The sequence below is a fragment of the Dipodomys ordii genome, unplaced genomic scaffold (assembly GCF_000151885.1).
Source record: "Dipodomys ordii isolate 6190 unplaced genomic scaffold, Dord_2.0 Scaffold98, whole genome shotgun sequence".
NCBI lineage: Eukaryota > Metazoa > Chordata > Mammalia > Rodentia > Heteromyidae > Dipodomys > Dipodomys ordii.
Genome location: NW_012267314.1, coordinates 2,962,124 through 2,976,643, shown reverse-complemented (window position 1 = coordinate 2,976,643; position 14,520 = coordinate 2,962,124). Strand labels below are relative to the sequence as shown.

General features: G+C 41.9%; 1 protein-coding gene across 2 annotated transcripts in view; it reads right to left on the bottom strand.

Moving 5' to 3' along the window:
• Rgs17 (regulator of G-protein signaling 17) overlaps positions 1-14,520 on the bottom strand; it is a 29,987-nt gene that overhangs the window by 11,861 nt on the left and 3,606 nt on the right. Inside the window, exons 2-3 of one of the 2 annotated variants that reach the window (XM_013026962.1) lie at positions 4,575-4,664; positions 2,823-3,057 (exon numbers count right to left, since the gene is read on the bottom strand). In XM_013026962.1, coding sequence (XP_012882416.1) covers positions 2,823-3,057; positions 4,575-4,664 — 325 coding nt within the window. Of the gene's footprint in view, positions 1-2,822; positions 3,077-4,574; positions 4,665-6,186; positions 6,203-14,520 lie in introns of those variants that run through there. The other variant, XM_013026963.1, reaches the window with a different exon arrangement.

The following is a 14,520-nucleotide window of genomic DNA, read 5'->3' as shown; positions in this document are numbered from 1 at the left end:
TGGAGGGGCTAACAATGTTCAAGAGGAAGTGTACTCATTACCTCACTCATGTAACTGTAACCCTCTGTATAGTATCTTTACAATAAAAATAAATAAATAAATAAATAAAAATTTAGGGACAGATTAAGCTCCAGGATTGCCCCCCCCCAAAAAAATAAATCCTTTTGGCTTGAAAAAAAAAAGAAATAAAGATATATGGTTCTCCTATTGATTTTAATAAATTTTGGTCATGTACACATTGCCATGTATTATGTCACCTCAGTATTTCTACTGCAAGTAATCATTTTCTCTTGCAGCAAAGATTATTAGTAGGATAAAATAAAACCACCATATTATTGACAGAGTCCAGATGATAGGAAATTATATCCTGCCTGTCTTGGGGAGGGCCTAGACATGTGGTTAAGGTTGGTCAGTCATGGGCCTGAACTCCAGGCCTGGGTGCTGTCCGCAGCTCTTCAGCTCAAGGCTAGCACTCTACCACTTGAGCCATAGTGCCACTTCCAGTTTTTTCTGTTTATGTGGTGCTAAGGAATCGAATCCAGGGCCTCATGCATGCAAGGCAAGCACTCTACCACTGAGCCACCTTCCCAGCCATGTCTGAAGTTTGTAAGGTTGGGTTTATGGAATTCCTTAGCAGAGTCATGAAGAAAGTTCTGGACAATGGAGGAATGACTGAGCTCGCTGTAATTAGAGGAGCACTGCATTTGGAATGAGCAGATCCTAGGCTTGTCCTCTATTGAGAGAGGGCAGGCAGGCAGAAAGGGAACAACCCCCACCTTCAGAACCATGCACGTCCAGCTACATTTCTCAAGCATCCATTCCAGTTCTGACTGACCACCGCTGGAGCCAACAGCCCCTTCTCAGGGACTTTCCAAAGCCTAAAGGTCAGCAGAGGCCACAGCTATCTCTCAATAGGTTTGGGGTTTGATGTTCCACACCCTTCAAGCCACTATCTTGCCTCCGAAGGCACTAGGCGAGGGAAACCACGCCCCACCAGAAAATGCGCTTGCATCTCCCAGACATCTTGACATTTATGTAGTACCGCTGGCATTATCATTAAACCCATCCATAAAAGTGCCTATCACTTGGTAGTTTGGTACTTTATCTTTCTTATTTGATTGGTCATAGGACTTGAACCTGGGACCTGGGCACTATCCCTGAGCTCTTTTTTTTTTTTTTTTTGTCTGTGGTGGAGCTTGAACTCTGGACCTGGGCACTGTCCCTGTGTTCTTTAGCTCTAGACGAGTGCTCTACCGCTTGAGCCACAGAGCCACTTCCAGTTTTCTAGTGGTTTATTGGAGATAAAAGTCTCATGGACTTTCCTGCCTGGGCTGGCTTTGAACTGTGATCCTCAGAGCTCAACCTCCTGAGTAGCTAGGATTACAGGTGTGAGCCACCAGTGCCCAGCTCCCTCAGCCTTTTTGTTCAAAGCTAGCACTCTATCTCTTTGAGCCACAGCGCCACTTCCAGTTTTCTGGTGGTTAACTGGAGTTAAGCCTCATGACTTTTCCTGCATGGGCTGGCTGTGTACCACAATCTAGGATTATAGATGTGAGCCACCAGCACAGTTTGGTACTCTTGACTCTGCTTGACTGAAATGATTTCTTCAGTAAATCCCACCGTATAAGAATCTTCTGACCCTATATTTTTTGGCAAGAGAAAGACCTGACATTTGTCTCTGGGGATATTATGTCTACCAGCTATCATCCATCTTTGAACAATGATTTTTACCTTTTTCAGGAGCAATTTCAATGCTGTGAAGTGATGTCATCTGTCCTCACAGCTGATGGATTATGGAGAGACAACCCAATGCATGGTGAGACTACTACTAATGTAAGTCAATCATAATTTCAATGACATCTTTCTGATCAAACCTGTTTGTAACTTTTGTGCCGGCTTGTTTTATTTTTTCTGAATGACCCCTATCCTAAACTACATCATTCAGTCTACCTCACCTGTAACTGAATTTAGTAGAGGTATAGAGGCTCATGCCCATAAAATTACCCATTTGAGAAGTAGAGGTATGTGGTGCCAGGCTGGCCGGGAAAAGAAACAGTGAGACCCTGTTTGTAAAGTAACTATAGCAAAAGAGGCTAAAAGTGCCAGGTACTGGTGGCTCACACCTGTAATACTAGCTACTCAGGAGGTTGAAATCTGAGGATCACAGTTCAAAGCCAGCCCAGGCAGGAAAGTTCACGAGACTCTTATCTCCAATGAACCACCAGAAAACCGGAAGTGGCGCTGTGGCTTAAGTGGTAGAACACTCGCATTGAGCTGAAGAGCTGAGGGAAAGTGTCCAGGCCCAGAGTTCAAGGCCCACAACCAACAAAAAAAAAGCTAAAAGTATGGTTCAAGTGGTAGAGCATTCGAGGTGTCTAATTCACTTCCAGTAATAATTCTTCACACTCAAAATTTAAATAAAGAAAGGGAAAGAAGGGAATGCAGGCTTCTGGGTTCTATTTTCAGAAATCAGATTAAGAACTTCTGTGTTTGGCTTCATGAATTTGCATTTCAGATAAGTGGCTGGAGGATCATAATTTGAGAGTATCACCTTCAAATAAATTCTTTTCCATTTTAATAGAACACACAGGAAATTGCCTGAACTGCTCCCGAGTGCCAGTTCTGAAAAACAAGTACAATCCCACACATGATTCTTCCAGAGATAAATGAGTGAACCTTGGAGATTCTTGGAATGAAAGGACATTACTAGCCGGAAAGCATTGTGACCTGTCCATAGCCTGCCCAGTGCCCATTCTGAACAGTAACCTCTGTAGGGGGCCTTGTTCTTAGAAAGCCCACCTCCAAGTTTTCCAGATTTTTACCTCTTTTGGTGATAGTATAGAAATGTAATCTTCATATATCATTCTGGCTTTTTCTTCAATGTCTTTTTTGTTCTGCTCTTTCTTTAAGTCTTCACAGGCCAGCCAGAAGAGTAGATTTTCTTCACTATACTCTGTTCGGAGGAACTCTCGGAAAAGATTTCTTCCCGCAGGAGTCTTCATCATCTTGTCAAAATTTTGAGACCAGGATAAGATTTCGTCCATGGTGGGGTTTTGACTGCAGACAGAATAAAGTCGTTATTGTTAAAGACAATTGACCGAGGTGAGCTATAAGGGAGAGCCTAAGAGCATCTGTTCCGTTACTGCCATCTACTGGTGCTTTGCAAATACTGCTAGGGATTGGCTCGGTCATTTTCGGGACTCATCTGGCATCATTCATTTATGCAGGAACAAAGATATATATGGGCAGCATAAATTACTAATGAAGACTGGAAATGTCTGAACTCTTCATAATATGTGGCAAATGGATAGAAATACCTTGTTACTTGAAAGAACACTGCTTTTTCCCCGTTGCTTCATATGTACATTGCCATTTTCCAGCTATAGGAAAGACTGCATTTTTTAAAAAGAAATCTCTAGTGAAAATATTTTCTTTAGTTACTAGGTCTAAAGGAAAAATATGCCTTATACACTTGTCAAAGAATTTTCTAAAACATTTGTTAAAAGGGAGGCTGGGGATGGAGATTTTCAGATATTTCTATGTAGAATTTCAGTGTTTATTTTATACTGAAGAATGCACCAGTCATCGATCCATTTTCTTATGCATCAAAGAAAGGACAGCAAGAAGCCTGGAGCGTCTTAAAGTTCAAAATGACCCTGACCTTGCCTTTGACATAAGTCAGATACACTTGGTCAAGAGTTACTTCTATTTTACTTTTTTGTTTTTTAACTTTTTGACCATGTTTTTGAAGTAGATTATGACTATACATTTGTTGCTATTCCATAATGGCTGAACCTCCTCAGTCATTTAAAATATTATAATTTTATTTTTTTTGCGGGGGGGTCCAGTCGTGGGGCTTGACTTTTGGGCTTGGCACTGTCCCTCAGCTCTTCAGCTCAAGGCTAGTATTCTACCACTTGAGCCATAGCGCCACTTCTGGCTTTTTTCTTTTTGCTTATGTGGTGCTGAGGAATCGAACCCAGGGCCTCGAGCATGCAAGGCAAGCGCTCTACCACTGAGCCACCTTCCCAGCCCCAAAATATTATAATTTTAAAAGTCTCAAATCGCCATGATGCATCATTATTTAAAAATTCATTTAAAAAAAGGAGGATTTACCTATCATCACATGAAAACTCAACTGCGATTCTGATTTTATTCCCTAGGTATCACATTTCAGCTAATCATTTTGGAGAAATTTGGTGCAAATCTGTTCTGAGGGGAAGAGAAGCAACAGCCCTGGGGCTGCCTTTGCTACTGACGAGTAATCCAGTGTCTTTTGTATGTGTTTAGACTCTTTCCTCATCAAGGAAACATCAACGTAAAACTGCAAGAAAAGGGACTTAAAAAACAAGGCAGTTTTCTCACCGGAAGCATGCAATGCTCCTTGTTTCTAGAAAGCGATAGACATAGCAATGTTTTAACAGGTAATATAGCTAACAGAAAAGTTACGAAGTAATGGTCTCACAGATGGTACAGACATTTATTTCACACCAGGAGTACCATGAAGCGTAAGATGATAGATACAAGCCGCATATAAAACCGAGAGGCAGCTGGAGCACGGACAGCACACTCACCATTCCTCCAGGACCTGGATGCTCTCCATTTTGGTGGTGTGGGTGGGTCTCCCAGCAGTCTCTCCTCTTTCTTCATTCCTAACAGTGAGGCTGAAATAAAGCACAACACTCAGTGGTGGCGAGGGAACGTCGGTGAAAACAAATAGCTTTGCAAGAGAAACATTCTACCCTCTGGTGGTGAAATGTTTTACTGTCAATTATTTGAGGACATTTAAAGGATAAAAGAGGAATAACACTTTTTAAATAATGGCTATTCTTGGGGCTGGGAAGGTGGCTCAGTGGCAGAGTGCTTGCCTAGCATGCATGAAGCCCTGGGTTCGATTCCTCCGTACCACAGAAAAAGCCAGAAGTGGTGCTGTGGCTCAAGTGGTAGAGTGCTAGCCTTGAGCCAAAGAAGCTCAAACACAGTGCCAAGGCCCTGAATTTAAGTTGCAGGACTGGCAAAAAAAATAAAAAATAAAGTAATAATAATAATACTTGTTATTCTGTGTCAATTAAAAGGAAGAATACGTTTTAATTAAAAATGATGAACCAAACCAGTATTCCCAAATGAATATTATTACTCATTCTAACTTAATCCTTACAGAATATAGGTGACTTAACACCTCTGATATAACTAACTATGTGCTTTAATAATTGAAATATATTATTACATTACCCCTTACATGGAAAGTCATTTTGACATTTGGGTACTTCTTGTCATAGTTTGTTTTCAGTATTTGTCTCTATTAGAATGTAAGAAGACAGAAGGCATCAGAAGCTAGCGTAGATTTTGTTGAGTTTACACCAGGACTGCTGAAGCGTGAGCTCGAGTTTGCTCTCCTTCCCAGTTAGTCCTTTTCCACTGTCTTTCACTGCCCGCCTGTTCTGAGGACTCAGCTATTGTACGGGATTAGGGAAACCAGGATAATCCATAGCAATCCAGACTGAGAATAAGAACTGTTTGGCTCCAGTGAACTGCACCTGAGCAGTACTTTGGTGTGAGACAGCCAAGGCTCTGGGTACACACTAGAGCTAAGGGGGAGGGTATGAGTAGATATAAAGAAAGAAAGGGAGGAGCCTAGTGTAGCGGCCTGTCATCCTAGCTATTTGAGAGGTATGGGGATCAGAGTTCAAGGCTGGAGTTCATGAGATCCCATCTCCTCATTGGCTGGGGACAGGGGCACACCCCTGATAGCTCAGCTATGAAGTCTGGGTACAGTGGTGCAGATCAGTTAGCTCCAGTGCCAAGGGCAAGCACAGAGAGGCTCTAGAGAGGACAATCTGGGCATAAAACAAGGCTCTACCTTGAAAACAACCAAGGCAAAAAGGAGCTGCAGTCGTGGTTCAGGTGGTACAGTGCCTGCTTTGCAAACAAAAGGCCCTGAATTCAATTTCTAGTACGAGGAGGAGGAGGAGGAGAGGATGGAAGAGGATAAGAGGAGGAGGGAAGGGAGGAAGGAGGAGTGGGGATGGGTGAAGGGGAGGAGGGGAGGAGCAGGAGGATGACTCAATGGCCTTGGGAAACCTGAGTTCCTAAATCAGCCCAGTGATTTCTAGAATCTTCTGTGTAGAAGTTGGGAAGCTTCATGGGGACCTCTCAGAGCAAAACAGGGCCAGATAGCATCTCTTACATTTGTTTCACTCATTCGTGTATTTACTACAGAAGAGGAGATCCAAGTTGTTTTTCAGTGGCTGTTCGATGGTTACCACAGGAAGCAGGCACTGGTGGGAAGAATGTGTCCACAGTGGTGATCCTTCCCACTGAGAAAGCCGGCCGACTGGGGAAAAGGAGAACCCAGCAGAAGCCAGAAAGAACTCGCTAATCAGAAAAAGCACCCCTCGAAGAAAATACTCATCATTTAGTGGTGAAACTGAGTTCTCCTGTACACTTGTTAAGGAAATTGACTGGAATAGAACCATGGAGACAAAGGAATAAAACTGGTGCAGCCCAAAGACCATGGGAAGCAGAACCTAGAGCTTGTTGATACTGGAATGAGCGGTCCAGAGTGGAGGCCGGTGGGAAGATGGCAGCACCCCCGCCCCCCCGCATCCCCAGTCGGGAGAACTCAGTCTTCGGAAGGGATCCAGAGAAAGCAGTGTCATAGTTTAGTCTCTGCATGTTGATATTGAAGCTTGAGGTAGCCTAGGAAACCCCAGCCCTCTGTATATTAATAGCCATGCAGGTCAAATATGTCTTTAAAGGAGATTTATTCCTTCCCAAAATATGTCTGACTGGGAAAGCTTCTCTGAAACTGGAAAGTGGTGGTTGTACCACTGAAAATATTCTGTGGAAATTTCCTGCATCTATAACACATAGAACTATGTGTGAGTTCTAGAAAGATTCTTTGTAAGTAGGAATTAATACTCCCTCTGCTAAGCTTTGTTAATCTTGTATGTGTATGTCTACACACATATTAAAACACAGTAAGAAGATTAGAAAGAGATCTTTTTGCTGATTACATAATGACTTCATGAGAGCTCACATCCATCCACATGTCGTCCTATAAAACAAGAGGACACCTCCCAGGGAGAATCTCCGGATGGGGGTGATGATTCTTCATAGGCTTCTCTTGCAGTGCAACAGATCTGGAATCTGATTCACAACTTTCTGAGCATGAATGCTGGCTCTTAGATCTGTCTCTCTGATGTTTACAAACATCCCAAATGGTACCATATTAGAATGATCGTTTTAAAATACTGGCTTGTGTTTACCTCTTGCCTGTCTACAGATGGTAAAACATGGACACACATTTGGTCTAAAACTACTTATAACAGACACTTGAGAAAGAAGAAACAGTTCACTGTGGGGACTTGATCTACTTTTTAACAAAATCTTAGTTCTGTAGAAAGAAAATGAACTTTGGCAATGTGCAATTAATCTTCATCAACTGCCCTTACTAGCATCTATGTTGTGATGAAGAGTAATCCTAAGGAAATAAACAAGGGGCTGAGGCTGGTAGTCAGACTTTCCCATTGTTTCACAGAGGAGGCAAGGATTCATTAGGTTGAAAATGAGCAGGTGTAGCTAGATGGAACCGGATAGAGGGATACCTAGCAGAGGGGTGATCCAGTCCTGTAGAGGCTGGGACTGTGAACAGCATGATCAAAACGGAGGAGAGAATAGACAGATGAGGGGCTCTGGGGAGTGGGGAGCAGCATATAATGAACCAGGAACACAATGACGTGGACTCCAAACAGGAAGCCTCTCTCATTTAGTTCCATGCTTTGTTTTCCCCACTTATAATAGGGATAAAAGTAGTAATCTGCTTCACAAGGATGTAAAGTAATAGATAAGAACAATTATAAATATTTCACCATTAAAAAAAAACCCAAAAGGCAAATGCCTAATAGAAGGACAACTTGGAGCCAGGCGCTGGTGGGTGGCTCACACCCATCATCCTAGCTACTCGAGATGCTGAGATCTGAAGACTGCAGTTCAAAGCCAGCCTGGGCAGGCAAATCCATTAGACTCCTATCTCCAATAACCACTAGAAAAACTGGAAGTGGTGCTGTGGCTCAAAGTGCGAGAGCACCAGTCTTGAGCAAAAGAACTCAGGGATAATACCCAGGTTCCCAGTTCAAGCTGCACAACCAAATGACCAAAAAAAAAAAAAGAAAGAAAAGAAAAAGACAACTTGGCTGCAGATTAAAATGATAATCCCAACATCTCAACCTTATCAAAGAGTTTTTTTACTTCAAACCCAGTAAAAGAGACTTACACATCTCTATTACGATCACACACATCAGGATCAGCATGCATTCATTTACTGCTTTTCTCAGTCAATGTCTAGTCAGCACACCAGGGGTCAATCCTTCCCCATTCCTAGTTTGTTTACAAGGAAACTCTCACATACCCAGGATTAAAAGAGCCCAGGGTTAGGGGGAAGCTGGGATCCTCTGCCTTTCTGCTCCGTCCTCATCTTCTACAACCTAACCCTCACTCTAACCCTCATCCTAAACCTAATGCTAACCCTAACCCTCACCCTAACCCTAACCCTCACCCTAACATTAAACCTAACCCTCAACCTAACCCTCACCCTAAACCTAACCCTAACCCTAACCCTCACTCTAACCCTCAACTTAACCCTCACCCTAAATCTAACCTTCAACCTCAACCTAATCCTCAACCAAACCATTACCCTCACCCAGTTTTCTTTACATGAAAGCCAGAACTGTGGTGTCTTACCTTTTCAATTATCTACACTACTACAGATCTGCAAAGAGAAGACTGCCTATGGCAAACTAGTATGCTGAGTGTGAACAGCACACTAGCAGCTCTTGGCAGGAACTGTGCCAGAGGCCCCAGTAGGATGAATAGCAACCTCTTTGCAATTGCTGGGGATGTGAGGTTAGCAGAAAGGAGGTATTACAGGGAGTTTGGCCTACTGAGCCTGAAAGAGGAAGGAAGGAGGTAATACCACTAACAACAGAACACAGTATGGCTGTGGTGGCCAACGGCTTCCCTGAGAGGTACATCTTCTTTCTGGCAACAAAAGTAAGTTCAGCAAAGGGAAATTCGGGAAGGAAAACAGAGATGATGCAGTTTACCAAAGACCATTAAGAAACAAAACCAAAACGACCAAACGAAGAGCACAAAGGCAGCAGAAGGTGGGGCAGTGGTCATACTGCATGCAGGACTTACACACATAAGCACTCAGGGGGGCTCAAATGGGCAACTTCAGCTTCATCTTCATTACTACATTTCTGTAATGCAACTTGAGTTTGACAGTTTGTAATTCATTTCTGGACACAAATAGATCATTTTCACGTGGTTAATGCAATGTCTAAAAATCACAGGCCACATAAGAAGTCTCACATTTCCGGATTGTAAATGTTTTACATTTCTAAGTCCTATGTCAAGAAACAAGTTTCTAACTCCGTTTTGGCTTTAGTTTTCTATATCGGAGCTTCTGAAGTAACTTAATCAGCTATTAAAAATCTTTCCACTAGATGGCTGTGTTTCCTTTTTAAGTACAATGGTTTTCTCCTTTGGTTCCAAAGTCACTTGATTTGGGATACATCAGTCTTAAAAAGGGGCAGGTCTGGTCTTATTAACATTGTCCTTATGCTTTCCAGTAACAAGTTGTCTTGCTCTGTGCTGCCTTATGATAGGAGAATATGGAACACTGTCATAGATTCTTAGAACAAATTAAGTAGTAAAGATTTTTAACTACCAATGGGTAGGCAACACTTATTTTTATTTAAAAAGTTTTAAGAGAGACATGGGAGAACAGATTCTACATCACTATAATTCTTGTTGGGGTTGTATAAATAATAACAAAAAAAGGAAGACTTTTGTTTCAAACCTCAAGCCATCTATGTTAGCTGACACTTTTTTTTTTTTTGTCAGACATGGGGCTTGAACTCGGCCTGGGCACTGTCCCTCAGCTCTTCAGCTCAAGGCAAGCGCTCTACCACTTGAGCTACAGCTCCACTTCCAGTTTTCTAGTGGTTTATTGGAGATAGGAGTTTCATGGTCTTTCCTGCCCGGGCTGGCTTTGAACCGTGATCCTCAGATCTCAGCCTCCTGAGTAGCTAGGATTACAAGCGTGAGCCACCAGCGCCCGGCAAGCTGACATATTTTTAAAACTTCAAATGTTTGTAAATCGCCTAGCTAAAATCTGTTTCCATGATGTAGGTAAGTTTAGGTATGTTAGTCAAATTTTTGGTGTTACTCTTTGTTTTAATTGGGGCAGGACTGTGGACTGAATGCAGGACACCGTGTTTGCTAGTTGAGTACACTACCCCTTAATCCATGCTTCCAGTCTTTTTGCTTTTTTGATTTAGTTTGTTGATAGGGTCTAAGACTGCAATCCTCTAATCTCCACTTCCTGAATGTCTGGGATTACAGACATGTGGCATCCGTCATATTTGGCTTTTTTTTGAGAAAGAGTATCACAAACTCTTGCTTAGGTTGGTCTTGAGCCACAATTCTGTATCTGTCTCACAAGTAGCTGGCATTCACAGACATGTGCCCCATAACCAACTTTCCAAAGTTTCTTATTTGGCATAGGCAAAGTACTTTTTTCCCTTAAAACTAAAGAGACTTGAAGAACTTTATAGATGAAGTTTATGTGACACATGTCAATCCTGATAACCTTTTTGTACAGTTCTTGGTTGACTGAAATCCTTTCCATCTTTCCAGTGATAACATGAATAGAATGCATCTTTTCACATTCATGCAGAGTCAAATGATTAGAGTATAACTTTGATGGAAAAGCATGAATTCAGTTCTTATCATGACCAACGGCTTTGCCATAGATAAGAATCCGGGTACATGTGACAAATGCTTGGCAGCTTTAATATTAACCTCTGACAGAGTGACCTGGGATACAACCAATAGATAACTGATTTAATTACTTAATGAAAGTTAAGTTCCCAGTCATTTTCCAGATTGGGAGAGCCTCGTGAAAGCTAATGACTTACAACAGTGGGTATTTGGTACATTATAAATGAGTGATTTAGTGAATGGATGATATATACAAATTCCACACTCCCAGGGTCCACTTTTTGATTTGTATATGGCCTGTAAAAGCTGAGTCCTGCTGGTAGAGGTCTTTTGATTGTGTAGCCTTAAATGTGCATAAGAAAGAAAGCATTAGTAATTTTTTGGGGGGTCCGTTCGTGGGGCCTGAACTCGGGGCTTGGGCGCTGTCCCTCAGATCTTCAGCTCAAGGCTAGCGCTCTACCACTTGAGCCACAATGCCACTTCCGGCTTTTTTTTTTTTTTGCTTATGTGGTGCTGAGGAATTGAACCCAGGGCCTCATGCATGCAAGGCAAGTGCTCTACCACTGAGCCACCTTCCCAGCCCAAGCATTAGTAATTTACCTAAGCTGAGTGTTGAAACTGTAGCATTCTTTGCCAGCTATATTTATGATGATCTAGTGTTAAGTGCTTGGGAATCCAACAGAGGTGATGATTCCACAGGACTAACTTAGGCTCCATGTGGTAGGAACCAGCCTTCCAAGGTGACAGGTACACAGGGAACTAATTATTCACGTGTTGTCCCCAATTGCATGTGGGAACCATTTTATTTCCCGGGAGGTTTCTTCACCATGCTGCGGTCAAGGCTTTTTGTTTTCCTTTTTGGAAAAGATCCTCTGACTTTTGAAGCATGTATTGCCATTGGCAGGGAGCTAAAGGGTGAAAGCAAAGCAGGATAAAAAAGGACATTCTTTTTGCACTGCTTTGAATGGCTGAGCGGAGGTACTCCTTAGGAATGGAGGGAGGGGTAACCAAAAGCATGTTTATGAACTGCTGAGCCTCGACTCAGTGAGAGCTATCCCACGGCCAGTCTGGGAACTCTAGACACTAGTATGGCCAAAAAGGAGGGGGGGGTGCAGTTTTAGTTACAAAGGACTAGTTAATTTACTAAATTTATTCTCTGACCAGTCTCTTCCTGCAAAGAATCTGATGTCGTGGGCCAGATCTCCTGGGCCACACCCACCCAATAAACAGTGTGAGTGCGTGTGATTTTGACTACATTTGGAAATGATTCATTCCAATCCTGGAAGGCAAAGACTGGATATGTGGTATTAATGCAGCCCAACCAGAAGGCTGGATATTAAGAGATTTTGGATTGAGCCCCCAACCTCTGAAACTAATGTGTTTAGTGACAGCAAAAGGCCATCAATTTCCTGACCGATGTAATTAGCATTTTCCAAACACCACTATTTCTTCACAAGGGCAGTTTTGTTTCAAACAGGAGTTTCTCTCTAAGTCTAAAATAAAAACAAATAAAGATTGAACCACTCCATCGGAAAATGCAAGTAGGATCATGAGCTTGTGGCCCACAATGCTTTGTTCCTCTACTCTTCCCATCTCACACTGCCTCTTTGCTCAGGACCAAACAGGGCCTGGGAACGTTTTGCTAGCTGAGATCTCGTGAGATCTACTTCTGATTAAATGTAGGGAAGCTGGTCTTGCTCAATGGAACACTACTAGAAGCGGCTTAAGTATTAAAAGAGTGATTAGTACATGAACCGTTTGGTCTGGGAAAGCCTGCAAAATTTAAGCATAGCCTCTGGTGTTAGACTGGGGTTCATGGCACAATTTGGATCTTAGCTTTAACTCAAAATTAATTTAGGTCACTGCTTTCTCTCTCCGTTTTGATATCCTTTGGGTTTTCCAGCATGGATTGTAGGCTGAGCTTGTGTTATCTGCAGTGAAAGTATCTGAACAACTTCACTAATTCCTGTTGTCATGACAACCAGTAATGATGACACACAACACCTTTCAAAGGCTTCTTCTGCACATGCCATGATCTCAAAAGGCCAGTTATTCTACTTACTAGTGTTAACCTTGAACTTTTAGACAAGGGGTCTGGCCAAACTCTGTGCATCTGGTAACAACCGCCTTGGTCTCATATAGAGGCTTTATTCATGTGAAGACTGTCTATTTTATGGGTTCAACTCAGGCCTCCTGAACCCATGGATGAAAGACAATTAAATAAAGACCTCATTCTATTGTCTTGTCTTCATCTAATGAATGACCATGAGAAGGGAATGGAGAGACACCGAATTGGGGAAGGAAACAGCATTCTGACAGGGCTACAAATCAGCTTAATAGTCCTTATGAAGCAAGAAACTGGCTAGAGGTATGGCTCAGTGGTGGAGTACCTGTCTGGCAAGTAGGAGGCCCAGAGTTCAAACCTCAGTACTAACAATAAATACCATGAGTGAAGAAAAGATAGAGGGAAATATTCAGTTCTGATGTACATATTCTCTGTATCCATTCCCAAAATAAAACTTAGTCATAATTTTATAAGAGAAAGGATAGATAAAATATGACAAATGAGGTGACAATGAATTAAGTAAAATGAGAAATGCAAATCTGAGATAAAATACTTCATGGTTTTAAATGTCCCTAACATGTGAAGCTAGGGTGAGGTATTTATATTTATTACTAGATATAGAAATTTATCTTCTTAGCCCTCTATTTCCTTAAAAGGATGTAAAACCAGCCACATGACAACTGCTTCTATTCACAAATGACAGTTGTTTCATATTTTGATTTCTAGTTTTTTTAGTCCCTAAATCACATTTTTTTCATGTTTCTTTTTGTTCTGCTCTTTTGACCTAGCCTGGAAAAATTTAAGAACATTTCTTTCTTTTTTATTTTTAATTTTCACTTGAAAAAAAATCTTTACCATTTTCTTTCCTAAACTCCAAGTACAAAATAATGGTATTTTCAAAATGCACGCAAAAAGAACAGTTTCATCTGCAACTGGACAGAGTCATAATTCAAGACAATTCAGTTTTCATTCTTAAAAAAAATTAACACATTGTTTACCTTGGAAAGTATTCTTTGTCCTATGTAGGACTTGTAAATGTACAGACTGAAGACACTAGAGCCCAGGCCCAGGCATGGATACCCACTGCTGACAAGCAGAGCTTCTGACCACCACTTCTAATTTCAGGCTAATTGAGTGCACAAACATATGCCCTATTGTTTGGGGATCCCAACTATGCCACCCCAGAGATGTGGAAAGTTGGGGGTAGTCTTTCAAAGCTGTTGGTTACTTATCCACAGTCTGTGTTCTTCTGTGCCAATTTCATGCTTCTGAGCTATCTTGAATGTTTTGTTATTTAGTGAATACTTTTAAAATTAAAACTGGCAAGTTCACTCAATGGCCGTGTGACAGGTAAAAGCAATCTGCACCATGTCTAACTATTCACTGCAGGAAGTTTTGGTCAATGCTAGACTGTGTATATGATAGTAATCCAATGAGGATATAATGGAATTGAAGAATTCCTATCAGCTCATGATGTCATAGCCTTGTAAAGTTGTGAACACACAACCTGCCTGTCTGGCTGTGCTGTTGTAGACAAACCTACTGTGCTGCCATTTGCATAAAAGTACTGTACATGGGGCTGGGAAGGTGGCTCAGTGGTAGAGCACTTGCCTTGCATGCATGAGGCCCTGGGTTCAATTCCTCAGCACCACATAAGCAAAAAGAAAAAA